The sequence below is a fragment of the Protomyctophum parallelum genome, assembly GCF_964188405.1.
Source record: "Protomyctophum parallelum genome assembly, chromosome: 13".
In the NCBI taxonomy this organism is placed as follows: domain Eukaryota; kingdom Metazoa; phylum Chordata; class Actinopteri; order Myctophiformes; family Myctophidae; genus Protomyctophum; species Protomyctophum parallelum.
In genome coordinates this window covers 10563695-10590546 of record NC_139708.1, presented here as the reverse complement: position 1 = coordinate 10590546, position 26852 = coordinate 10563695, and the positions used below count along the sequence as shown (strand labels likewise).

The 26852-nt window shown below is 42.2% G+C and overlaps 5 protein-coding genes across 7 annotated transcripts; 3 read left to right on the top strand and 2 right to left on the bottom strand.

The window, feature by feature from the left end:
- The first annotated feature begins 294 nt into the window (after positions 1-294).
- tmem220 (transmembrane protein 220) lies at positions 295-4856 on the top strand. Its single transcript, XM_083779246.1, has 6 exons — positions 295-590; positions 693-722; positions 809-869; positions 1234-1357; positions 3443-3502; positions 4215-4856. Exons 1-6 carry the CDS (start codon positions 474-476, stop codon positions 4345-4347), a joined length of 525 nt encoding a protein of 174 aa, XP_083635372.1. The 5' UTR covers positions 295-473; the 3' UTR covers positions 4348-4856.
- A 497-nt stretch (positions 4857-5353) lies between these two features.
- sco1 (synthesis of cytochrome C oxidase 1) lies at positions 5354-11667 on the top strand. Of its 2 annotated transcripts, none has more exons than XM_083779612.1 (7): positions 5354-5673; positions 5803-5919; positions 6788-6878; positions 7301-7498; positions 8916-9008; positions 9785-9900; positions 10400-11667. In XM_083779612.1, exons 1-7 carry the CDS (start codon positions 5506-5508, stop codon positions 10532-10534), a joined length of 918 nt encoding a protein of 305 aa, XP_083635738.1. In that variant the 5' UTR covers positions 5354-5505; the 3' UTR covers positions 10535-11667. The 2 variants fall into 2 exon arrangements, with proteins under 2 accessions (XP_083635738.1, XP_083635737.1); XM_083779611.1 differs by having other exon boundaries at positions 5800-5919.
- A 1534-nt stretch (positions 11668-13201) lies between these two features.
- On the bottom strand, positions 13202-14377 carry LOC310868473 (mevalonate kinase-like; the record flags this gene model as incomplete). Its single annotated transcript, XM_083778931.1, has 1 exon — positions 13202-14377. The coding sequence occupies one exon, from the start codon at positions 14375-14377 to the stop codon at positions 13202-13204; it is 1176 nt and encodes a 391-aa protein (XP_083635057.1).
- A 509-nt stretch (positions 14378-14886) lies between these two features.
- Positions 14887-15282, top strand: LOC310868472 (transcription initiation factor TFIID subunit 12-like; the record flags this gene model as incomplete). The annotated part of the gene is made up of 1 exon (XM_083778930.1): positions 14887-15282. One exon carries the CDS (start codon positions 14887-14889, stop codon positions 15280-15282), a length of 396 nt encoding a protein of 131 aa, XP_083635056.1.
- A 2858-nt stretch (positions 15283-18140) lies between these two features.
- On the bottom strand, positions 18141-26039 carry LOC310869246 (nuclear distribution protein nudE homolog 1-B-like). 2 transcript variants are annotated; one of them, XM_083779884.1, is made up of 8 exons: positions 25928-26039; positions 25330-25483; positions 22759-22907; positions 22032-22168; positions 20413-20664; positions 19947-20014; positions 18534-18700; positions 18141-18373 (listed from the first exon to the last, which is right to left on the bottom strand). In XM_083779884.1, exons 1-7 carry the CDS (start codon positions 26011-26013, stop codon positions 18545-18547), a joined length of 1002 nt encoding a protein of 333 aa, XP_083636010.1. In that variant the 5' UTR covers positions 26014-26039; the 3' UTR covers positions 18141-18373; positions 18534-18544. The 2 variants fall into 2 exon arrangements, with proteins under 2 accessions (XP_083636010.1, XP_083636011.1); XM_083779885.1 differs by having other exon boundaries at positions 25896-26029.
- Between the last annotated feature and the right edge of the window lie 813 nt (positions 26040-26852).

Here is a 26852-nt window from a genome sequence, read left to right as displayed (position 1 = left end):
ATAATTACGTTGAACCTTTACACAACAACTCTTCAAGATAAAATAAACAAATACATAAATGGTTTAAGCTCTACAACTGAAAATAAGTGTTTCCGCCCGGTTTCGAACCGGGGACCTTTCGCGTGTGAGGCGAACGTGATAACCACTACACTACGGAAACTGTTGAAAGTGTATTATTGTCTTTAAACGTTTTAAAAGTAGAATTTATTAGGAACTATTTTATGAGCCGAACACAGTGTTATCTGTTTTGTTTTTTTCCCCGGAGAAATCATTTGACAAAGAGTTTGAAGTTTCCCACCTGCCTCCCAAAGCCTGACGAATCTGCCCTATGAAATCTGACAGTCAGAGCGAGCCAGGGAAGTGACGAGTCTGTACTTTCTTTATTTACAAATTGTACATAGACTTGTCTGAAGTTCTTTAACTTTATGTAAAGGTTGTCACACGTCGTGTGCAGCAGTTACAGTAGGCCTACAATGGACCATATTAACGAGGATCAGGTTCAGGATCACACCAAAACATACTATTTTCTTTTGTGGAAAGTCTGCAATATTTGCATGTCTTTCTTCTTCGCTTTAGCAACGTATGTACAGGTGAGCTGTGTTATCTTTGATCAAAGTATAAGTCCATATAAGTAGGCTAAGTCAGATATGTCAATTGACAATTACGTAACTAAAAATCTGATTTATTTTTAGATTAATGACCCCGATGCAGGGTGGTGGATGGTAGGATACACCTCATTTATTATTTATTATTGGTAATCATTGGTTTAGTGACTTTAGTCATGAATGATTTACATTTTGTGTTGCAGGTTGGATATGCTGTTCCTGCAATCCTGTGTTTATGTATTGGCATCAAACCTCACGTGACAGGTGAGGTGAGGGTTTAAAAATGCCCTGGCTTCTGTATTCCTATAGTTTGCTTTGAGCCATTTAACTTTTTACTAGCTAGCATTACAGCTATAGTAAACTCAACAATGTCTTAATCATTTAGTGCCTAAACAATTAAAACATGAACCACTTAACCAATACTTGAGGATCAAGGATTTATACTATATATATTTTATTATTAGGCTATTCTTTTTGGCAAATGTTCGCCCAAAATAAGGATGCTAGGGGTCATGTGGTTATATAGGCTATGTGATGAACATGTATTATTATAATGTGTGTGTTATAATAATATGATATACACAGTTGATTTGATCTCTTCTTGATATCTGTTTTCATTATACTCCAGAATCATTTACGTGGAGGAGTATTGCTGACCTCCATTTGATCATTTCGAGTGCAGTTGTTGGCATGTTGGGATGGACCCTTTACAAAGAGAGGATTACAAACATTTTCCAAGAAGAAGAAGGGAGGTAAAAAGGTCTTTCAGCACTTCCATAAACAAAAACTACAATTATATAGCAAACACAACACTGTTGTTAGGCTCTAAAGTAGTCTCTCAAGCTAAACAACCCTTCCAGAAATGTAAAACAAAGTCTATGGCCCAATCCCAATTGCCTCCCTCAAGCCCTGAGCCCTGGACCCTCATTGACAGCTGTAAGTGCTTGAGGGTGAGAGGCTGCAAGGGCTCCAAATTGTTGTGAAAGAAATGGGACAGCACTTTGAAGATGAGTCCGCCATTCCTGACACTTTGCATCACTTTATACAAACTGTCCTCATTCACAGCCAGTGTCTATACTCTATAGCCTATTTATACATGTCTATCATGTCTATTTTAGTATTTAAGATGATCGTTTTATTATTAGTTTAATAAATACACTTTCCTCTGTGATATGAGTTGTAATATTCATATATAATAATATGCATTATACATTTCATTTCCATATTCTTTTACTTTGCTCATTTGTCATTTCTCATCATGTTTCCCTCAATATTATTATTGTTATTAAATATATAGCCTATATCCTTCCATTCCGTCTCCTTTTGAGAACAGTGAGAAAGCACTATTGTGTTTGTTGACATTCTAATCGCGATACATAACTAATTTGCATACCTAAATGATTGACGTTCGGATAGCCTGAGCTAACGTGTTTCTGGTCTAGAGGGGCGGGTCGCGGCTCAGATTTGCGCACGCCCTGATTGGATCTCATCGATCTGTCCGTCACCCCCGGCCCCTCCTCTCCCCCATAGTGCAGCGCTACGTCACATAATTTGGAGCGACGCCCACCCGGAAGGGTTGACTCCCACTTTTAGACCAGAGCGGCCAATGCGTTCCTCCAGGCTTTAAATTTTTGCACCAACAAAAATGAAAGCCTGGTACCGAGGCTAACGTTCGGAGGATCCCCCTCATTCCACTGGTAACGCTATGAACTGTGGGTAATGTATTTGCCAAAGTCAGCCTAAAGTCAGCATCGACGCTGACTTTGGCAAAGGGCACATAAAGGGGCGGGGCTGAGCCCTCACTGACTTACCGATTTCAAATGGGACATCCCTCAAGCCCTTGCAGACTTCACATGAACGCGCAGCTAAGTCAGTGAGGGCTCATTGAGTCAGCAAGGGAGTGGATTGGGCCTGTGTCTACTACCTATCTCTGCCTGCAAGAGTTGCGACAGGAAGCTGTCATACGTTTGTCATTTGTGTCTACGAAAATATATTTTAAAACATCTTAAAAATAAATATCATATGTTTTAGAATGTCCATTTCTGCTAAGCAGCAAGATAGATTATCTTTTTTTACAGTAGGAATTATTAAGGGGAAACGGTAGTGTATTGTAGGGGGGGGGGCATCTGCTTTATTTTCTACTCTTTTTAAGCATTTCTGAAGTACAGAGTACAGAGTCAGGTGGTGAACATAGTGTGAGCTGGCATTCTGTCTCGAGGGACTATGATGCTCTATTGCCTAAGGAGTTTCTCAACATTTGAGTATCAGCACCATCCATGTGTGACTGTGAGGTTCCTGCATTATTTGGTAGAGGTTTGGGTTTACCTATCTTTATTTAAGAAAGAAGAAAAAAAAATGGAACCAGCTTTTGTAATTTGAAATGAATGAATAATGATGTGCAGCCTGCGTAGCTAGTTCAGGTAGACAACTCTTGAGCGTGCCTATACCTTATCAGGTGACTAGTCTCATGCACTATTTACCTGATCAGAGCGGCTATTTAAACTTCTCTGCCTAGTGCCTACCTGCTCATTCCTGGCTTCCCTCTTGCTGTGCGGACGTGCATCGCTGCTGCTTACTTACTCACTTGCTGTGCTAACCTGCTCATGAAGTTTGAGCAAATCCCACCGCCTCCCCAGCATCCTCTGTTTCTAGATTCCCCTGCATGGGGTCTTAATTCATTCCTTGTAATTCTATTTGGCTTATAACTTAACTAAAATGTTAATGTTGGAATGGGAATGAATAGGGACAGAGCCCTGATGCCAATCTATGCTTCATATCTATGCTCAATTATGCTCAATAAATTCATTCTAAGAGTTGTCTGACTGACTTTTCCCCAGAGAGTTTTCTGGTCTCATGTTGACAGTCATCTGGCTCCTTCTGTGTCGCCACTCTGGAAGGTAAGTTGATTTTATGATAGCAACACATAATCTGAATGTCTTATATTTCAATATCTTTGGCTGCAGTCTGTGGAGCTTATATCTCGCCTAGGCAAACCACCAGTTCAAAATGTTTGCCTCTTTCTTATATTATATGACAATTTGGCCAATGTATGACCAGTGTTTTATAGTATCGTTTTTTATATATATTAAGAAGGTCTTAAAAGTCCTTAAAGTGTGACTTCACTGTCATCTGGGGACCCTGCCCCATCCCCAAATCATGGGGACCCACAGGTTGAGAACCACTGCTTTGAAAACCCATGCTGATACCCTCCCAAAAAACATTTGTGGCCTTCGTCAGGTATAGCCTACCTGACAGGTCTGTGGTATACCTGACGAAGGCCACAGAGGCCGAAACGTTGTGCAGACTTCCTCCTTCTTTACAAATGGATACAAACCCATTAAAACCGGGAAAGCATATGTGTCATTTTAGGTTTTTGTGTTGGCTATTCAAACACAGCAGATATACAAGCTCACAGTGCAGAGCTTGTACATCTGCTATTTTTGAACATTTGTGAAAACTCTTGAAAGTGTGAGAACTACTGATGTGGAAGACATTCGTAGAATCTGCAGCCTCAGGTCTTAATGGGTTACACTAGAGATTTTACTGTGTGCTTCCAATCCTGTGAAATGTTATTTACAATCTCTTTTCTTTTTTCGAACTGTTCCTCAGGAGTCCTATAGGTACACTCAGAGTATCAACTGCTGTGGCCATCACTGTATTCCCCTTCGTGGCTTGGATTTACTATTACATCAACAAGGAGCTGAGAGCCAACTGGCCCTCCCATTGCAAAACTGCCATTTAGATTTGAGATAAGAATACCATATATTCCAGACTTGTTTACTTTAAGCCAGTCAAAGTACTGGCCAATGTTATTGCACTTTGAAAAGGAATCTCTCAAATGTAGTATATACTCTAAGCTCAAATGGCTTGTGAAACATTCCTGTAACAATTGTGATGCTTGGTAGAGTAGATATCCTTTTCATCATGAATCATATAAAAATGGAAATTGTGTCTTTAGGGCAGAAAGTTGTCATCATAATTGCACTGAAATTGCCCTTAGGTGTGTGTGTGTGTGTGTGTGTGTGTGTGTGTGTGTGTGTGTGTGTGTGTGTGTGTGTGTGTGTGTGTGTGTGTGTTCATATTCATACTAAGCAACAGCACAGTGTGTCAAATCAGCACAATTATACAGGTTGATTGATATCACCTTGTAGTTGTAGGACTTGTGTACATCAGATCTTCCTTGATTAGGTTGTTTGGACCAAGAGCCATGATTTGCAGAAGTTTGAAAGACTATGCTGGGCATTTGAAGAACTACCGTATTTATTTTTGTCAAATGATGACGTAAATTTAGTATACAAATAAATACATGTTCCATAATAAATCATCCAGCATGTGACAATAAATATAGCGTCTTGATTGTGTGTGTGTGTGTTGCATTACCGTATAACGTCGGTAGATGTCAGTATGTTCATACTTCAAACGAAGACACCGGTACGCGATATCCGGTTATGGATCCCATTGCCTGGAAGGACTCACGCTGTGATTGGCTAATCGTTTGTGAGCTATTACCACTGACAAGGAGGAAAAACTTTAAAAAGTAAGTCATTTTTGTGTAGTGTAAAATAAAACGTGCTTAGTACATCATTAATTACAAAATCAATATTGGTCTAATAGTTGTTTAAAGGTCAATAGTTCTGGTTAATGGTCGCCTAACAACTGACCAGTCATTCACAGCGCGGCTGTCCCCCCGGGGTATGGGCTCTAAACTGCCATTTACTACCCGGCATGGGAGCGGTGTGTTATTATCACTGTGACGTCCTGAATGACACAACGTTGTTGGATTGATAAAATCTGACTCCAGGTCTTGAGGTCTTCCGGTCTACAGTTCGGCGGTGTGTAAACTTGTTATTATACGTCCTTGTGTCTGTGCATTGGACCGTACAAACAGAGCTGCAGCAGCATGAGCATAGCTGCGACTTGTTCTGTTCACAACATGTCGTGTCTGCTGCTGTCGCATCGCAGCGCGTTGCTGCCGAAATGTCCCCTTTATGGACAACTACAGAGACTGACACACAGTCACAGTGCTGCTTCACCACGGAGGACAGTCCACTGGCTGCTACCGGACAGGGTAGGTCACTGTCATTCCCACGGCATGATGATGGAGGCTGCATGAGGGTTACACATCACATGTCTGTAACGTGGTTTATTTCTTCTCTATGACCTGTCTTGTCCACAATGTTTCATTCATACCCAGCAGGTTAAAGAGGGCTGCCGTAGGAGGACAACAACACGATGGTTGTTGCCTGAATTAACCTCTACCAGAGCGTTTTCCTCCCTCCCACCACCGCCCTCTGGTGGTGACAAAAAGTTCGGGGTAAGTACCATACCTCCATAGCTGTGAGTCAGTGTGTCTGTCTGTTTGATCATTGATTGATTGATTTATTAACAGTTTGCAGAATTACAGTACAACTCAATGGAAAAAGTGTTAACTGAGTGGACGACAAAGCATTACACTTGTTTACAATAGGGCCCGCCATTTTCAATTCATCAAAATGTCAGTTTGTCACACACATAGGCAGGGTAATTTTAAATGAACACAGATGGTTTTACTATGTACTGTACTGTCAGTGTCATCTCACAGCAGGACAGCATGCGTTCTTCTAGATTCTAGAATCCAGTCTACATGGTTGTTGGGTGCTTGATTTCCTTTACTACTAAATAACAAACCTGTAATGAGTGTATGTCCTTGACGAAAGGCGTTAATTTGCTTAACCATTTATTTAATCAACAAATGTGTAAAATGAGGTTGTCTGTGACTGTTTACAATCGTACATGTAGAGAGCATAGATAGATCAGCCTTTTCAGGTTGGTGAGGTTGAGAATGTTGAATGTTGAATGATTTCACAATGACTATGTAAGTGCTAATAGTTGTCATGTAAGGGTTATATCTACAGAATTCAAGAAAAAAACTAAATGACTCAGAATCAACTGGTAGAATCAACTACCAAATGTTTGTTAGACTACATCACTACAACAACCGTTAGCTGTTCTAGAATGACTTAAATCTCCCTAAATCTTACCAATGACAAATTACCCCATTATAATAATAAAATGCACTAAACAAGCAAACCCACTGGTAAGTGGAAACTAACTGAAACCTAATTAAATAAGAGTGACAAAAACTAATAAAGAATAGAAAACTACAATAACGCTGAACTACTTTCTGGTCGTCTCTTCCACAGCCTGTGACGTGGAAATCATTAGCAGTGACGATGGCAATCGGAGGGGCTCTCCTCGGAGGAATGAAGTACTTCAAGAAAGAGAAGGAAGAATGTAAGAGCATTTCAACTGTCGCCATCCGATAGATTAGTTGGATCATACCAGTGATTATAGTTGTTAAACACAGAAGTTAAAAAAAAGTGGGTGAAATTAGTTTTTGAGCAAGTTTTGTATCGTTTTGTTATTTCCATAGAAAAACGGAAAGGGAAGAATTAAGGGGTGCAAGGGGCAAGAGAGATCAATCAAAGATCTGTATACTGAAGAAAAATGTATAGTAGTGATATACTGTGGTCCTGTGGACATTATTGAGGTGCTAAAAAAAGACAAAAGTCAGTGCTTGGTACATGTGATTAAGGTGCAAAATGTGTTGTAAGCTTGAATAATACAAGGTCCTACCTTGAATAATACAAGCTATAACATTTTGAAGAATGTTACTCTATAATGAAACCAGTAATGATTGTGTTTTTGTTTTGCAGTGATTGAAAAGCAGAGGACCAAGTCAATGGGAAAGCCGTTGCTCGGGGGTCCATTCTCCCTCATCGATCAAGACAATAAACCCCAAAAGAGCGAAGACTTCTTCGGCCAGTGGGTCCTGATCTATTTTGGATTCACACACTGCCCGGACATCTGCCCAGACGAGATAGAGAAAATGATCGAAGTGGTGGATGAGATAGGTAACGTAATATATTGTCTCTGTACTTTTTGTGATTCAAATTTAAAAGTAGCAGATTGACAAGCTCAAACTAGCTTGGGCATCTGCTACCTTTGATGCTTTTGTGTGACGCTGTAGTATGATCAAGTAGTGTTAATTTATGAAAAAACCCACAAAAAGTTAGAATATGGAGATAAGAACCCGACCGCAACAATGTCATTAACAATGCAGAGGCAGATTATTTATTTTAGATGAAGGAAGGAAGTTTGCAGATTATTGTACTTATTTTTGTTCAGCACCTCTATAATTTTTTGAGATGTGCATGCTTCCCGCTTGGACTTTAAGTTTATTTCCAGATTATTTATTTCTACCACAAAGAGGCCGTGTCCACAGAAAGACTTTTCTTTTGCGCAGCAGAGCACTTTGGATAATGTCGCATAATTCAAAAGTATCATATCAAAAAGTAGTTTGTGTGACGCTGATCGAGTAGGGCAGTGGTCCCCAAACTTTATTGGCCGTGCACCCCCTGTTACCTCCTGACCTAGCTGACGCACCCCCCAGTGCTAAGTCTCGTTGTATTTGGCTGAAAATGATACATTTTGTAATATGATTATGGCAAATAATCACAGAATGTCACTCCACTGAGAGACATGCACAGGGCCGGATTAACACCTCTGAGGGCCCCTGGGCACTGAAGCTCGAAGGGCCCCCTTTCACGCGCACCCACATTTTTTGCTGTTTTGTATGACATTATATTGGCCTATTTCTGGTCGTTTTTGTTTTTGAGCAGAAGAACACTTTGTACGGTATATCATGGATATACATGCACCTCTGCTCAGTGCTTGTGGACGTGTCTCTCCAAGCCTCAGCATAGGAAAGTGACTTTGATGAGGGGCGCTCTCCCAAAACTGTTTTCTTCAAAATGGCACTCGGAACGTCCAAATAACATGAGCACAGAGCGCTGAAACGTGATAGAAATGCATGGAAAAAAGGTGCTGGGAGCTCAAAAGATGCTTTGTGTGGACAGCCATTAAAGCATCTGTGTCAATTTTACCCTTGGCTGTTCAAAAATAGCAGATATACAAGAAGCTTGTGCATCTTCTATGTGAAACACAGGGGGGTCCCTGGCAAAAAAATGGCCAAATAGGTTTTGGGGTCCTCCCCAAAGTTTGGAATACTACCGGTACTACGATTTAGAAGGCTTCTGTAGAATCGGCGTCAGTCCTTCATGGGTTATGCTCTATAAGCTATTCTTTACTTCACCATAAAGAATTTAGAAGAAAATGTTAATAATGCAGAATATAAATGTAAACATTCTTTATTTGTTTTGGAGAAGATTTGCCCATGGGGATTCCAGGCTTAATGTTGTTAATATCAATTAAATATGCCATTGTCTCATCAAATGTCCTGCTCTTGTGTTTTTCCTTTCTTTTCCACAGACAGAATCAAATCTCTGCCTGACATAACGCCTATTCTCATCACCATTGATCCAGACAGAGACACACCAGAAGCTATGGCTGCTTATGTCAAAGGTACCGCTACAAGTTAACTCATTCTGACCTGAGATCAGATTCATACGAGGTTTCCACTGGACACACACTGGTCTGATGAACCCATTCTGACTTGAGATCAGATTCTAGAAATGTCAGTCGCTCTTCGATTTTTCAAAAATAGCAGACCTACAAGCTCGTATCGCGCCACTCGGTGGCGCGATATGAGCTTGTAGATCTGCTATTTTTCAATAGCTAAAGCATAACATGATGCTGACACCAAAATGGGTGCCCGTTCAGAATGGGTTAAGAAGGGAGACAGCATGGATTGTGCAAGCCATCCAGATTCCAGTGCACATGAATGCATCCTATATGTACACAGAAGGGCACATTATGAACATGCATTCAGTTACACTGATATGTTTCCACGTTATCCATACAGCATCACAGGTTCCATGTATTCATTCCGCAGCTTTGTGTCTTAACCCATTGAAACTTGGAATGAATCTGTGTAATTTGATAGATAGATTTGAACTAAAACATTATTTTATACTTTGGCTATTAAAAAATCGTCAACATTTGTTTAAATCTTTGAATATACTGTATATATTTTATAGCATTTTAACTCTGGAGGTCCCTGGAACTAAAACATTTTTGAGATGGGGGGTCCGCAGCCAAATATATATAATATTGGGGGTGCTTGATATGATAAAGTTTGAAAACCACTGATATAGCAACAGTTTTTCAGAAAACTGTTAGGATTTAGAAGACATTTTTAACCTGATAGGTTAACACATACCACTGTTGTTTCCCCCCAGAATTCTCCCCAAAGCTCATAGGCCTGACAGGGTCCCAGGCACAGGTGGATCAGGTCTCCAGAGCGTACAGAGTGTATTACAGTCAAGGACCAAAGGATGAGGACAACGACTACATTGTGAGTTGTCCGCTTTCACTTTCACTCTCAATCTAGTGTCCCTATTTTGGGCTATTTCATATTTGCAAAAAAATATTAAAAAAACAACATACATTACAAATAAATTCACAATACAGTGGGCGCCCAAGCCACACACTGTAGTATGATCAAGTATGGTGTTAATGTACAAAATGTTCTTAAAATACGGAGATAACTGCCCGACAGCAACGATATGTAAGGGTTTTGTTCGTCCCCGTCCGTCCCCCCTCCCAATTAAATAAATCTAGGCTGTAGTGATATCACATATGCATATCCATGTATGTGTTATTATTATCAGTTATCACTGTTGTGATATCTACAGATGTTCAGTTGAAGACGCATGCATTACACAGGCATAAAATACATAATATGGTGGTTATACTGTACATGTCTGTTATACAGTAGCATAAATGGACACGTTGTGAACTCGGCAACATAGAAATTAAGTTTTAATCTCCCTTTTTTTTGGGGTCACCTGCAGGTGGATCACACGATCATCATGTACCTTGTGGACCCAGACGGAGAGTTTGTGGAGTATTTTGGACAGAACAAGAAAAGCAGCGAGATCTCCGGCTCCATAGCTTCATACATGAGAAAACACAAGAAGGCCAAGTAAGCCCCTGCACAGCTCTGCCACCAGCCGGTCAGTGAAGGACTTCTGTCACCACTTGTGTGCGCTCTTCTTCAAAGGAATTGAAGGGACTTTAACGCTGAACTGTATTTATTAATGTATAAATGAAGATGTCTGCAGTAACTTGCCCACATGTGCAGAAAGCAGCGGCGCACACAAGATCGCCGTTTCTGTGATAACGCGCTTGGATGTTTTCGTCTGATGTGCCTTTTTTAAAAGAACCTCAGATAAAATGTATTTGTGTAAAAAAAGATGTAACCCTAGGAAGGTTGAAAGTGTGGTTATTATTGGACATTGATTAGTGGCCGATGCACTGATCTAGGATAATATATGAATATGTACTGTATTTTTGTGGTACACACAAAACAATGTGTCTGGGATAGATCCAGTACACAGTAAAGTCCTCAGTGTTCTGTGTATAGATATAACCAAATTCAAAGAATAAGGGTCCATTTGATTGGTTAAAAGAATATTGAACCAATGAAAAACATTTAAAAGCACTTCGGACAAACCTCTTAACTCCATTGTACCCTCAAACCGTCTGCTAAAGCATCTGCCTCCACCACCTCTCTCCCTCTCATGCAAGTAATTGACAATATATAAAGTCACAATACCAACGTCTAGGCAGTATTGCTTTGTTTAAAAAAAAATATAAGGTTTACTTAATTTCCAGATTTGTTTTATTTTTCATTTCATGAAAAATGAACATATTGGAGTTACTGTAGGTGGTTTCTTCCCAACAGCAGAGATTTGTATACTGTCAGGGAGTTACCAGTGGATTCATTTACACGGAGGATTTTACTGTAGTTGAAAAGTTAACATCCCAAACTATTTTTTTACAAGCTGGCAAATTAAATTCGTTTTGGTTTGAAAAATGTTTATGGTTTTGGATGTTTTTGGTTGAGCACAAATTTTGATCTTGGTTCTGGCATCTGAATATGAAAGCACTTTGCTGTAGCACTCCTGAGCTCCAACTCTGTTCCATCTGCTGTAGACAGAGCACTTAACTTTACCAGTTTTATTTTGATGTAAGAAATGATGGCAAAGGCTCAGTGACCAAAGGATGAGCCTTCAGTAGACACTGACCACAAACATTTTAAATAAACACTTCTCCATGACCTTGCACCACCTCCAATATTATCATCCCCTTGAATCGAACATACTTCTATTCCTGCATTTTGTTAATTTGTTAAAAACTGATTTTTTTAAAATCTCATCGGAATCTATGTCTAAGGGCCTCATTCCTCATTAACCTCAATAACCTCATTCTGGGAATCAATTTGATGAAGAAAATCACACCTGTGTGAAGTGAGGGCTGCTCTTATCATCATACACCATCATACATCATCTCATTCTGGCAAATCACAATTTGCATCCTCACTTTTGTCTTCAATACAGTCAAATCTGGGCATTCAATGTTTGTGTTAACACAATGTTTGTGTAATACACAAACCCTCAAAGCTGGACATAGGAGGGGCTATATATATAGAGAGGGCATTTAGATTGTCCTGACCTGTCCTCTAAGTCACACTCCAATGTGAGTAACTCTTTCAAAATCAGAACCTCTGTCATTCTGGTCTCTGCTAAAACAATGCAACTTTGCTGCCATCTACTGGACAAAGCTCTAAACACACTTGGAGACTTTTCACATGCAATCACTCCTGCTGCGTGCATCCTGCACAAAATAAACTAGAAATGCACTCTGTCGAGCTGCCAACTTGTGTTTTGCACACAAGTTGGCCATGAATGGCCTACTTGTGTGCGAGCAGAGCACGCAACTTACCTCAATCAAGTTATTGAAACATCTGAGTTATATGTCTATATAAATCCCGTTCGAGATATCCACTACAATGTGTTCTAAATGTTTTAAGTGTAACATATAAGTTACACATATTATGTATTTTTGGTGGTGACCACCCAAACATACATATTTATGTCATTAGCCAATCCCTGATTGGCTGAGGGACAACACCGACATATGCCCCTTGGCCAATCAGGGATTATATGTATAATTCTATTATTTATGTAAAAACTGTGGTTCCTGATTGGCCGAGCGTGTCACCAAAATTCACAATCCTCGAGTGGCCGAAGGAGTCAAGGACTGTGACGGACATACGCAGCCGAAAACAGTACTTGCGCTCTGCTCGCGCATTTTCATTCCAAAATATATACAAAATGAAAACATCAGATTGTAATTAGGATATTAAGATCCATTATTAGTTTCACGGATCATACTGTATGTGATTAACTACAACATTCTAATACTGCAGCATAACCTAGCTGCTAGCAGACAAAGCATTATGGTGTGTACATGATATGCTTTTGTTAAGTGGAGGAAAATTGCCAATCCAAGTCCACAATGTGTCGTGAATCGTGACACATTGTGAGCTTGTATATATATATTATATATATATTCACTTGTGACATGCCCAGATAAACCTTACAAAATGCCTCCCTTCACACACAGAAAGAGGAGATGTTGCTACAAAGCTCTTTATTATTCCACTGGGGCCCTATTGGTCCCTACTTTTTCTCTTTACACCAAATGTCTTTGACAAAAATAACCAATCTACAAGCTTGCAACGTGTTGTGAGTTTGTAGATCATCCCATTTTCACTGAACGCTTGCCTATTATGACATGTGGTTAAACCTTTAAAAAATGCCCTCCTTCACAGAAAGAGCAGAATGCTGCTGCACACCGGGGCCACCGACGCTGGTTTCCCAGCAGTCAAAGCCAGAGCCTTGCAGGTCCTGTACGATGTTCTGGATAACTGAGCGATCCGTCTCAGGTCTTAGGAGGGTTATGCCACACCCGCCTCCTCCAGCGCCCGTCAGCTTGCTGTGAAGTCCTCTGGCCAGAGTGAGGCGGCACAGCGTGTCCAGAGCAGGGTGTCCAACACCCATCACATTCAGCTGGTGCTGGTTCATGTCAATAAGCTCCTCCAGAACATCGTAGTGCTCTCCTGTGACGGCTTCACTGCTCATCTCGGACAGGGCCTTCTCGCAAGTGCAGGAAATCGCATCCACTGACTCGAGCACAGGGTACATGATAGAGGGAAACTTGTCGATTTTGTCCTTCACCCCGGCGACAAGTGCCTTGGTGCTACGTGGCACTTTGGTGTTTGTGAGGAGGATTCTCAGCGATGGCGCCCTGCTCAGCGGTGTCATCTTCCCAGACGAGAACCTCAGCATGCCGCCCCATGTGCCCACGGCGTTGTCCACCCCGGAAGGGTCACCATGGATGATCGTCTCCCCTTGGAATGCCCAGCTGTTGATTAGCTCCATGTGTTGCTGACTCCAGTTGCCTGTGTTGTCCCGCTCTTTGAGAGCGGTGGGAATGGCTCCGCTGGCACAGAGCAGAGCAGCCGAGAGGCACACTGAGAGGGCAGCGCTTGATCCAAGACCTGCTCCGGTCGGCAACTCAGACCACACGGTCACTGTCATACTGGGAAAATCTCCTGATCCAAACAGGGAGAGGTACATGTAGAGGAATGATATGGTGGCCATGCTGCAAGTGTCCAAGTTCCCATCGGTGACACAGATAAATTCATGTATTCTCCTTAGAAGTCCCTCATCCGGCACTTTGACCTCCTTCTTCTTATCATTATAGGCGGGAAGAAGCCGCTTCATGTCAGACAGATCCCAGCAGACAAACGTGTCGATGTTTGGAAGATTGACAGAAACTTTACCCGTAGAGCTTGACTTCAACCATAAATATGTTCTCATGTTCAAACTCACTGCCAGAGCCACTTTTCCATGAACAACTGCATGTTCTCCGTGAAGGATGGCTTTTCCTGGAGCAGACACCATGCATTCCTTGACCTGCATTTCAATCATTCTTATAGTGTAAGGGGAAAGTTAGTAAAAATGGAAGCAATGGTGCGAATAACAAAGATGCTGATATACAGAACAGAAACGGAAGGAAAAGGTGTGTGATGACATGACAGCTTCCGTCTGTCTGTCTGTCCAACTCTGTGTATCTGTCGACTCGGTATGTGCCTAAATATGGAGATGCCTGATGACACAGTACTGACGTCATAGACTGTCCTCCAAGCACTCTGAAAACTCCAAATATGGAGATGGCCAACATTATAGCACTGACCTCATAGATGACTGACATCATAGACCGACAGGCATTAGTTCTAACAGCGCTAGTATATAACAGCAAAACAGAGAGACATTTTTGGAGCAATAAATAGTTTTAGTTTTGTCCGTTTACAGACACACTTGTGGTCTTTGTTAAAGAGGCACATCACAGTTGTTCAAGCAGGTCCGTTGGCTTGAAACTGAACCTACAGCAGAGGTTATAAAATCACAGACTCCTCTCCATTCCACCCATGGCAGCTGGGATGTCTAACAGCACCTCAACCCCAGTGAAGAGCCTCCTGGACAGAATCAGCCCAGAGGGACCTCAGTTGATTAGTAAGAAGAAGCTACAGGACCTGGTGAGAGAGATGGACCCCAAGGAGCAGCTGGATGAGGACGTGGAGGAGATGCTGCTCCAGACTGCAGACGACTTTGTAAACCGCGTGGCGACGGCCGCATGTCAGCTGGCACGTCACCGCAAGTCCAGCGCCTTGGAGGTGAAGGACGTCCAGGTGCACCTGGAGCGCCAGTGGAACATGTGCATCCCCGGCTACGGCTCTGACCAGATAAGGCCGTTCAGGAAGGCTTGCACCACAGAGGCTCACAGACAGAGGATGGCACTGATCCTTAAGACCAGCAAAAAGTAACAAGAGTGTATAGTGCAGTGATTCTCAACCATTTTATGGGGTGCTAGCCTCTCAACGTGTCGCTTTTGGAATGACGTCATGGCAGCCAAGTCTATAGACTTTTAATGTTTGTTTAGAGCACCTTTAACAAACATAGAGTGGCAGCGAAGTCTATGTACTTTTAATGTTTGTTTAGGGCTTTGTGATGTATGATGATGTTAAGAGCGGCCCTCACTTCACACACGTGTGAAGTGTATTGTATGTATTGTGATGGCCCCTGGCCATATTTATTATTATTGGAGTTCTACTTTTGGTTAATGATAGTATGAGGTGATATTAGTAGTAGGAGGGTATTGTGTTTTGTGTGTGTTCTGTCTTCAGTCCAGGTGGTGAGCTGCAGTTTTCTGTGAAAGAGGCTTGGATGTTGGCTTCATTGCCAATCAGCACATTGATGATCTGGTCACGGAGGCGTTGCCAGGTTCCTTCTCACCTGTGAGGAACTGATCACCCTCAGAGGATTGGTGGCTGCTCTCGTCTCCATCCTCATGTACTAAGGATGGAGCAGGACTGCACCACAAAGGTGGCCTTAAGATGGACACCACCAGGCAAAAGAAAACCTGGGAGGCCCAAGACCACCTGGCGCAGAACTGTGACGCAGGAGCTGGAACAGATGAACCTGTCCTGGGGAGAGGAGAGGCGCAACATGCTGCCAGGGATGGGATGCAATGGAGAGCGCTCATTGAAGCCTTATGTCCCATAGGGGACGAAGAGGAGTAAGTAAGTCTCTGTGGCAGGCCCAGCCCTCACTATAAAAGCCAGTCTGAGCCTGACTGTCGCTATGGGGAAGGATGCAATCCTCTTTCCCCAAACCAACTAGTGACTTTGATTATGATTTGAATCCCTTCGGAAAGGATTAGGTTTGCTTAGTTGTAGTTTGTCATTTGTTGTTGGTCTGAATTCAACTCATTGGTTCATCTTATGTAAATATTCATTCATTTATCCCCATTTCTGTTAATAAATTATATTTTTGCACAAGCTGCTGCTTCTCATTTCCAACATGTTGTGGGTCTTTCCCCTAGACACTTAACATGTTTTTTCATGGAGAGGGGTATCCTGGAACTGTCACCTGGAGGAGCAGCGGTGAGTACGTCTGAAGGTTTGAATAAGGAGGGGGAGGCGGAGGCTGATGCTTCCTTGTTTGGCCTTCAGGGCCATGGGGGATGGGTATTCCCCTTGGCTTAAGTACTGAACCGCCAACAGCAACCGGATAATGTGACTTGGGGGGGGGGTCATATTGCCTTGGTACTGCTGTCTTGAGGTGAGAGTATGCTCTTGAAGGTGTTGCTGCCACAGGTAATTGGCCTTAAACTGTGTGGAGCTTGTTATGGTTTTTGAAAGAATCTAACCAGTCAGGTTGAGTTTGCTTAAGAGAAAGTTTGCAATTTGGTGTAATTGGGCAAAATACTCAACTTGTTTGTGATGAGCAAAAAGAGTATTGCTAAAGCTGCCGTTTGTGCTGCCAATTTGTTTTAACATACCGTCCCATTTTTCACTCTGTGCACACTGAAAGTTGCTAATCATCTACCGGTCTAAACAAATGTCACCCAAACACTCAGTAATGGTAATGTCTCTTCTGAGGCTCATGTGTTATTTTTGCCATGAAAAAAGGCATTTGGCAAACTAGTTTGGCTCATCAGGGTGACTATTCTTAATCATGTGTTGATGGGGGCGTGCCCTGTGAGTCAATTAGTCGGATGTCACTCTGATTTGCATTTGGTGATTAACTTTGCATTTGATGTACCATATCGCTTTGGTCCTTATGCTTAGCACCACACACCTCAGGAGAATCGTTGCGTTTTGCCCCATTCAGTGATGGTGTAATCCATCGTAAGGTATACATTTAAAAAAGTTGTTTTGAGTATAAATTCTGTGATTCGTTCATTTTGTTGTAAAATGTGCTTGAGCCAGTGTTCTGGTCTGTTTGGTCAAATTAATTCTAACATGAGAGGTTATTCTGATTCCTGCATGGGTTCACTCTCCTAATTTGATACAATTGGCATTCCGACCCGAAAATGCATTTTGTTTACTGAACTGGTAGAAATACGGCAGTTACAGAACACACGCAATAGAAATTATTGGAAGAATATAGATTTATTTAACACTTATTTAACAAAACAAACATTTAATAAACACTGGTAACCAGTGTCTTTACATTCTTTTAAGAGTGGTGGCAGTTGTTTCAGTTCTCCTTTTTCTTGCTACATTGCAAGTGTCAAGAGCGATGTGTGTGTTGGAAGCTTGGGGGGGAGGGGGGTTCCTCTCGTAACTGCCCCTCTTAGTTTCCATTTACAATTAATACTGAGATCTGCAGTCTGTACTGCTTCCACTTTTAATGGCTAAAACAAATGAGTGCTCCTGCCCAGTCACAGGTGACATTTGTAGATAGCCCGGCCTTTATGAGCCAATTCACAGGGCTGTACAAGGAATCCCTGACCAGTTTTAAAGGTGACTTTTAAAAGACATTTTCTCTGCAACGTCATTGAGTAAATAGCTGGGTTTGTTCCAGTACTCAACACAATCCCCCCGAAGGTGCAAAAAAAACAAAAACACAAGTGATACACCACAATAAAAACCTAAGGTGTGTATCCCACAGTACATAAATTACTTCAGACTTAGTGCAAGTGGCAAAAATAAAACTTCACGACCACATCCCTCAGAGAAATACCATGGTACAGTTACAGTCCACCGTTTCTCAATGTCGTGTCCAGGGACCACCAGGGGTCCAAATGAACCCTCATAGCTCTGTAACTCAGAGTAAAAAAAGAACAATCTCAGAGTTAAACAGTGTACATTGGTGTCCCAGAGATAAAAAAGACGTTCTCAAATGGGGGCCGAATGCACACAACTGGGTGTTCTCGCTCGGGTGGGAGCAGTCGGTTTAAAGCAGGGTGGTGTGTCCAAGGCCGTGGTACCCCAGTACCACCACAACGATGCGTATGGGAAGGCACGGGTGGCGTGCTGGCTGGGGACGAGGCTGATTGGGCATTCAACACTGTCAGCAGTCACAGTAGAAAGCTTTGGTCCGGGTCCGAAATCCGAATTCTAGACGAGCCTGTGAAAGAAAACGCACAGTCATTTTCATGTAAGTCGTACAACACATTGTGGACCATGGACACGTCACACGACACGACTGAAGACAAATGGCGCGGGACTAATAGCCTTGGATTGCACACCACTTGTATGAACGTACACACATTTACGGCAGCGATTACGACTTACAACTTTACAAAAAGCTGTTGTAGAGGCCATTGGTGGAGGGAGTCAGAGGAGTCTCGGCGGTGCTGGGTTGGCTCCCCACTGTCCCCTGCCGTCCCATCAGGCTGTTGACGTTCTGCCCGTGGACGAACCCCCGACACAATGCCAGCTTGGACTCCAGGTTCTAAAAGGCAGGGACAGCAACTGTGACATTAATGTGGTTCCCTTAATTTTGTGTCTTCCTACTATACATTGTTTTTTATTATTATTTCAAACTATTTTCAAAACAAATATTACCAAAAAACATTATCAAAGATGTTCATGAATTAAAAAAATTAATTTTCCTTGTGCGCTTGCAGATCTGCTATTTTCACTAGTTTGGTTCCTGGGCAAACGTGTCATTTCTCTTTTGGGTTTTGAGCTAAAACGTTTGTAAAGTACACAGCAAGTTAGTGCTGTGGGAACCAACACACGGGCACCGGTCACGAGGACTACCCAAATTAACATGATGTGGATGTACTCAAAAAAGACACAAATCACCAACGAGCTGGCCAGATGTATGGAGAGCTGGCCAGATGTATGGAGAACTGGGATGACTGGAAGCAACGATGGAAGGCTCGTCTGAGGACGACCTAGAGAGTTTGGTAATCACTGCTCCAAACGATGCCAACCTTTCTTTTTGGCTAGTTTAAAAACCTTGGAGGGGCGGGTTATTGGCGAGCAGAATACACAAATAGACAGCCAGCTCAACAAAAACCCCTCGGCTGTTCCCTGAACTACACATCACACGCAAAACAGAAGATCACCGGCCGGCGGCTCTCACATGACAACCAGTAACTTGTTGGGGATTTTGTTGGGGCCTGCCCGGTTCATTAGACCACTGGTTCTCAACCTGTGGATCGGGACCCCCAGTTAGGGGGGGCTATTTTTAATAGCAAAAAAAAAAAAAGACTGCATCAAAAGTAATCAACACACTACTATATGATAACTGGCCAAATAATAAAAGAATATCAGTCGACCAGTCGACCTTGAGGCTTAATCAGGAGATGTAGTTTCCACAGGATAATCTAAGCGGTGGATATTGCTCATGTCTTTATGTATGTAAATTGTCTTGTTCTTTGTGTTTTGTATATGTGTTCTGCATACTTGGCTGCTGTGTCGCAAGACAAATTTCAGTGTGAACTGACAATAAAGTATTATATCATATCATATCATATCATAGCTGATCTACAATATAGCTTATATATTAATTTGTGGAACCAAGTCAAACTAAATGCAATGCCTCGACCCCTACATTCCAAATGTATCAGGGTGGTAGGTGGTCCCTAGTAGGTGGTCCCTAGTCTCATATATATATATATATATATATATATATATATATAAATAAAAAGAATTGGGCACTATGACAGCATAGTGGCATGTCTTCTTACCCCTACTTTCCTCAGCAACTCCCCCACGATGTTCAGTGCGGCGATTCGCACCGATGTCATGCCATCACCTGGCCAGACAAATACACACACATAGAACATTAATTATAATATCTTAAGAGTTGGCTAATGTGACACTACAATTTGTGAAACAAATGGTTGATAATGTTTTTATTTACCAAAATCAGATATTGGTTAAAGAATGATTTTCCTTTATACCACATAAAATGTAATAAAATGTTCAATATACTATATAGTAATCTCAATCAATACTGAATTCTTCCTCATCATTACACTAGTATCTATTAGGGGTGTGCTGAAATATTGATATTGCGATATATATCGATACGTCCTCCCACGATAAATAATCGATAGCGATTATTAAAATATTGATATCGGGAAAAAAATTATCTATATCTATATATATATATATATATATATTTGAGAACCACAGGGCTAGCTAACTGACCTGGGTTGCAGGATGGCGTGGCAGGTGGCGTGGCAAAAACGCTGGCTGAACCCGGCGGCCTGGAGGGGGGAGTGGCAGGAGGAAGAGCAGCGTGGAAGGAAGAGGATGGAGGAGATGACGCTGCCGTTTGGTCCGGCGGGGTGTGAGGAGGAGTGAGGTGGGGGTCCGAGGAAGGGAGCGAAGGCTCTTTGGCCCCACCGCCGAGAGAGGGCTTCCTCTCCTTCTGTTGCACCGCCAACTCCTGTTTCAGGTCTGCGTCACATACACAAAAACATGGATTAAAGCACCAAAACTAAAAGGAAAGAAATATCATGACTTAAGTTGTGTTAGGCCTTCTTAAAGCACATGAAAGGAGCCCCCCACGCCAGCATTCTGTTTCCTAAACAATTAGCACAATATGTAAAATTATGTTTTAGTATCATTCTAAACCTACATATGTTCCTGCTGTTCTACATAATTTACAGCCAACCGCAGCTGAAGCAATTAGCCCTTGGATTTCGCTAAAACCCACCCCAAAAAGCGACTGTCCAATGCCAATCCAAATAGTTTAGCAACCGTTGCTAAGGATGGCAAGCTTTCATCACCCCATAGCTGTCAGTGTTATTTTGCATGGCTGTGTTGTTGAACACATACACAGCTTAAGGTCTGGAAAGTTACACGACTGAGCCACCCAGGTGATGGCAATAATACTAATCACCGTAGTCTTTCGTGCATTACAAGAAAACTCTTTTAACCTCTAACATTTTGTATTTCTAGTTATGTCATGCTCATTTGTCCAGTGCATAGCCTACATAGCCTACTGCAGGCCTGGTTGACTAGATTTAGAACACATTTTGAAGCTCTTGCTACTGAAACAATCGATTATTTTTATGGAGAAATCCCGTCATTTACCATGCATCTCAATGGGTGAGAAGGGCAGCTTGCCATGTATCCCCTCTTGCTAACATGCCTATTGGACAAGGACAGGTTGGGGAGGGACTTAGCAAAGGGCTGGGTTTAACATTTGCTTTTACCAAATATCTGAGGGTATAAGATGCGTCTGAAAGTATGTATTCTGTTGCTTGCTTGAACAATTCAAATACTCTTTAATCGAAATCTTGTACATTGGCCATTTCTGGGCACAACACAAGGGTTAGCCAAGAGAAAGATGCAATAAAGAACTTTAACCGATGAAAACACTAGCTCGTTCAGTATAGACCACAGCTCACAAAACACTAGTCAATCGTGTTTTTCCTAGCATGGCAGGGCTTGAGCTCAGAGTCAGACAACTTTTGATTGGCTTGTTTTGTTTAAATTATACTTTTAGGAATTCAGAACTTGCATACTTAAGCAAACACAACATTATTCCAGCGCAATACATGTAGAGTCTTTTTCTAATCTTCATCAGTGAATAGTCCAATTGAAACTGCGCTGGAATAAAGCACAGTTTAAAGGCCAGATGCAACTAGTCGCAGCTCCTTGCAACAAAATCGTTTTAAGGCCAGTCCACACCAATGCAACTGCCATTGGGGATAATGGTTGCAAGTAGTTTATGAATTGGCCTTCCACAACAAATTTACATTTAATGACACCCAACACAGGATGGAGCTGTACGGCACCCAACACACATGCGGCCGTACCTCGTGCCTCGTCCTTTAGTCTCTGGACGGACACCAGGAGGGTCTCCTTCTCGTCCAGCTCGCTCTCCAGGAAGGCGTTCCTCTCTATCACCTGGTTCATCCTCTGCTCAAAGTCATCCAGAGACATGATGGTGGCCCTGTGGGGGAAAACAAGCACCGTTCACTCCATTGAGGTAAACTATGAAATGAAAACATGGTGGTCATTCAACAGTCTTTAAATCGCCACAAACCATGAGTCATTGTTTGTGGAGAGAAACACGATTTGAGCTCTACTCTACAAAAACAATCAACACTACTTTTGCACGCCTACATCAAATGACATGTGCGTGGGAGTAGGCAGTCAACGTATAAGAGCAAAAAAGGAATGCTACACACCATCTTCACATACAGCCAGAAAACATTAACGATACATCGTTTCGGTCCCCATATACTTAATCAGGATATGGTATTGTTGTACATTTACATTAAGGTCCAAGCGACCAAAACGTATTAAAAGGTTTCTGGCTGTAAGTGAGGCTCCTCCTTTCTCTTCGCATAGTTTTCCAGAGGATCAAAATATTTTCAGCATTAGGTGAAAGATGGATAGATAGATCTCTTTTTTTGGGGGGGTGGGTGTCAATCTGAATCTATACTTTGGTAAGGTGGTGAAAAAAGGTACAGTACTGTGGAATGCATGCATGTGTGCATGTTTAAAGCATAAAGTGTGCGTGAATGCGCATGGCCAGACCTCTTGGCCCTCTCCAGGTCATCATTAGCCTGTTCCAGCTCTCGGATGTATTTGTGCAGCTGGTCTCTGATAGCGGTGGTCTCTGCTAGGTCTCCCTCCAGGGTGGAGATGTGACGATGCGTCTCCGAGTGCTGAGTCTCATACTTATCCTGAACGCATCCCAGCCACACAAACACAAAATGGGCATAGTGGTTAGGATTGGGGCACAACAATTAATAGAACTAATCAATTGAAATATAGTCGATAATGTGAACCATTTAGACCCGAAACAGATTCTAAAAACGTCTTCTAAATCCTGACCCAAGTTTTCAGAAAGTCAAATTTATTTGAAAGAATTATGCAGCTAGATTGAAAGGTATAGTTACGTATAGGGGTTCCCGGTCAAAGTTATTGGTCAATACAATAATGGATCCCTATTTTGGGCATGTCAGGCAAAAGGTAAAATCAAAATAAGGTTTTTAATAACAGCGAAGATAGAAATCTACAAACTCACGTGCCACACTATGAGCCTAACTAGGAGCCATAGAGAGGATGACAACACAATGCATGACATTGTTTTCATAACGTAACAATGATCCATGCAGGTTTGAATAAAACCTGCCTAACTAATTATCCTGCGCTTCCACTACTGCATTTCACTAAAAAGATACTAGAATCGATTGAATCATCAACGAGTGCTGGAAACAGAGGAGAGACTGTGAAATGTTTGGAATGTGTCTATGACAAGTACATCCATCCCCTCCAGACACCAGCCCAACAACAGTCATCAGCTGCCCATCTGCACTGAATCAGCCCTCTGTGTGCAGGCATACACACTTCAAACTGTATTACACATGGTCTTTGCTGAGCCCCATAATAGTAGTCTTGACATCAGCCGACAAATCCTCAGTCTCACACATATTTGAAGGTTTATAATCATGTGCTTGGTAGCGATTAAATGTGTTTTCAAGTGTGTTCAAGGCATTTGAACCTGATGATGTTTGGTGTTAAACGATTATTTCTTATAATTATCTTTGCCTTTGTTAGGTCTTGTTTATCGCTGCCACATCCATCAAAGGGTATGTTAATGACCTCTGTGATTACATTGTTTTCTGGTGGCTGGGCCGTACTCTTGTGAAACGATGAGGACATGAGGGCAAGGTGAAGTGAACTGGAAGTGTAGGTAGGTAGATCTCCATTTAGTTTCCACTGAAGTAACGGAGTCATGTTTAAGTATTGTCTGTTCGAAAAGTGAACCTTTATCATTATCCATCTTATTCGTGCAATAGTCCAAAACAGAGCTACAGCTATATCGTCGTGACAACTTAGGCTATTAAATATCTAATACTGTAAGTTTACAACAATCAGCCTCTCAAACACATGGCTTGTACCAATGTGCAACGGGCCAGCTACCCCCCCCCCCCCCCCCCCCCCCCCCCCCCAAAAAAAACAGACATACAAGCTGTCGACGCGCCGTTTAATGGCATGGTGACAGCTTGCAGATCTGTTCTTTTGGGCACATAACCAATGATGCATGACGCGCGATGCAGTATAGACCAATTAATTGCGCGACACCATCGCGAGACGAAGCATAGATTATACTTGATGGGCTGCAGGTGCACGTGCAGCCATGGACAACCAGGCTCTACTGCCGTGATCATGAGCGCACCTCCCGTTCTTATGACAGCGACTGTAGGTGTGGTTTTGAGGACAACTGATTTGAATTGTTCAAACACAACAGAAACCAATGGATTATATATGTCAAGGGCGAGAGATCACAATAAAAACCCTAATCATTCTTCCTCCACACTGGGATAAAAACAGCATCTGAAAGTTTGATGGGGCATTTTTTTACACGCAAGTGCAGTTAGAACTTTTCCATTGCATCTTATGAGAGGTGGTGTTCTTCTGCTGCCGTTGTGCGTGCGCATGCTGTTGCTTATCAGTGCGACGTCGTCTGTTAAGGCGTCTGTAGGCTAAAACTAAGCCTGCAGGTACTGTAACATTACGTGGGCATGGTGGTCAACATAGGGAACTTGACGTGGCAATACATGGAGAAGTTTGTCAAGGAAGGAACTAAGGACGGATGGCCAAACGAGCCCTGGAACAAACTGCACATGCCACTTTATTAGCACCTGGCTGGAAGGGGAACAAGGTTAATCCTTTTATTTGACATCTTGTATTTTCACTGCTTATGGTTACTTGGTGGTCTTATTGTTGTGGGGGTTTTTATTGTTTGTATTCATGCATGGTTGATTCAAAGGGGTTTCTTGAGTTATGCATAAACAGTGATGAAGCTACTTTAATTAAGCGTTCATGTGAACATTGGTTTATTTATGCGGTTTAGGCCTATATGCTTTATGTCAACCTTTGCTGTGTGTATATATAAGTTTATGGATTTATTATTTGACTTGTGAGATCTTTCTCAGATTCTATGGTGAATTTTGGAATAAAGTGTCAGTCAAAATCATCAGTCGGCTTCACCCTTATTGTCCAGCCAGGGTCCGCTACACCAACGATATCCAAGTTTGTCAGCAAGCGGCACAATCAGAAGTAATGAATGCGGCACTGAAGTCATCGCACGTCTTTTACCTTGTAGCTCTCCAGTTCCATGCGGAGGCGGTTGTTGGCAGTGAGCAGCTCACGGTTGCGTGCCTCACACTGTTTCAACTCAGTCTCCAGCTCCACCTCGTAATCCCTGCTCATCTGCTGGAACTCCTGGAGCTCCTCCTGGCTCTCCTCTGAACTGCGCACACACACACACGTCCATTAGTACGACGCTGTCGCTTGCCGCAAAGAACTGATCTCGTCGGGGAGTGACACCGTTGCGTGAAACATGCGTAGGTCTAGTGAACAGCCACATGGGCCATAAAGACAAATGGGTTGTTCGTAAGCAAGCCGGCTCCATCATTCTAACTAGAGGTGCCCACTCTGAAACAGAGCAGACGGGAAAAAGTTATGGCCATTTTTTGTATACTACACCATAGACATACTTTAAGTAGCATGTGACATGTCAAACTAGGGGGTTTTCATGATTCTGAATCCATTCCAAGCATTAATCTTGCATGATAAACACTACTTGGCCTAAAAACGGCCACAGCCGTTATCACAAATGTGATGAGGTCAGCATATTTGAGAACCACTGACTGATACAGTACCTCTGGACCTATGCTCTGGACGTGAGACCTACCACTGGCGGTGTTTCTCTGCCAGATCCTTCCAGTATTTCACCTCCTCTTCCAAGGAGCTGAACTCCGGGATTTCCTGGTCCCCCATGTCTGGTGGTCCGAAGGGGGGCAAACAGCGAGCAGCAGCAGCTGTGGTGGCGAGTGTCACACACCAGGTTCAATGCACTCCTCCTCACACTCCCAGTTTTAACTCAAATGGAGCTACCTGTAGCCCTAGGGGTACGTGGAGGTACTATGGAGAAAATGGTGGAAGAATAGTGTCATTTTTAATGATAAAACATTGAGCTTTGTGTGAAACTGTGAACCCACTGATCTGTGTAAAGAGAAAAACTTGACTAGCACAACCATTGAATAGAAAGCAATACCAATATGCCGTTACGGTTTTAATTTAAAAAAGAATACAATCATGTAACGTTGCCCCTCTGTTTACATAATATAGAAAAGTTTTACCCATCATTCACGTCAGTTATAAGCCACTGAAGTAGTGTGGTGTTTACCTGCAGAAACACTGCCTTCTGGTGTTTTCACTGTTTGTTTTGCCTTCAAAAACGTCCCTGTCTAGCAAAACAAACCAAGTAAAATCACATACTATACTATACTGAGACTAGAAATGATGGATAAATAATATATTGATTTGTTATGTAAACACATGGCAACTATGCCTATAATAACAACTTACAAAAACAAATAGCCTTAGGGCCTACTGAAATGTTATAGTGACTGTTTAAAATAATTCAGAGGCACTTGTAACGCCTTCTGTAAAGCCCAAACCGCACGAATGATTCCCTCTTCTCAGTAAAACTAAACTCTTTTACTCTTTATAGTCTGGTGAAGGTGTAGACTAGCCTTATCAAGTAAATAAATATAAGCTACCATTAATGCCAAATAAGACAAAATCAACCTAGGGTTTACTTTTATGTAGGTAAG

Bases quoted from the DNA above. Each gene is read 5' to 3' on its own strand.
- sco1 (XM_083779611.1), top strand. From the start codon at position 5,506: ATGAGCATAGCTGCGACTTGTTCTGTTCACAACATGTCGTGTCTGCTG. The intron at 5,674-5,799 runs GTAGGTCACTGT...ATTCATACCCAG, and splicing joins ACTGGCTGCTACCGGACAGG to CAGGTTAAAGAGGGCTGCCG. The intron at 9,009-9,784 runs GTACCGCTACAA...GTTTCCCCCCAG, and splicing joins TATGGCTGCTTATGTCAAAG to AATTCTCCCCAAAGCTCATA.
- LOC310869246 (XM_083779884.1), bottom strand. From the start codon at position 26,013: ATGGGGGACCAGGAAATCCCGGAGTTCAGCTCCTTGGAAGAGGAGGTG. The intron at 22,169-22,758 runs GTCTGGCCATGC...TTTCCCCCACAG, and splicing joins GACCTGGAGAGGGCCAAGAG to GGCCACCATCATGTCTCTGG. The intron at 20,665-22,031 runs GTACGGCCGCAT...TATGTGACGCAG, and splicing joins ACTAAAGGACGAGGCACGAG to ACCTGAAACAGGAGTTGGCG.
- tmem220 (XM_083779246.1), top strand. From the start codon at position 474: ATGGACCATATTAACGAGGATCAGGTTCAGGATCACACCAAAACATAC. The intron at 591-692 runs GTGAGCTGTGTT...ATTTATTTTTAG, and splicing joins CTTTAGCAACGTATGTACAG to ATTAATGACCCCGATGCAGG. The intron at 1,358-3,442 runs GTAAAAAGGTCT...ACTTTTCCCCAG, and splicing joins TTCCAAGAAGAAGAAGGGAG to AGAGTTTTCTGGTCTCATGT.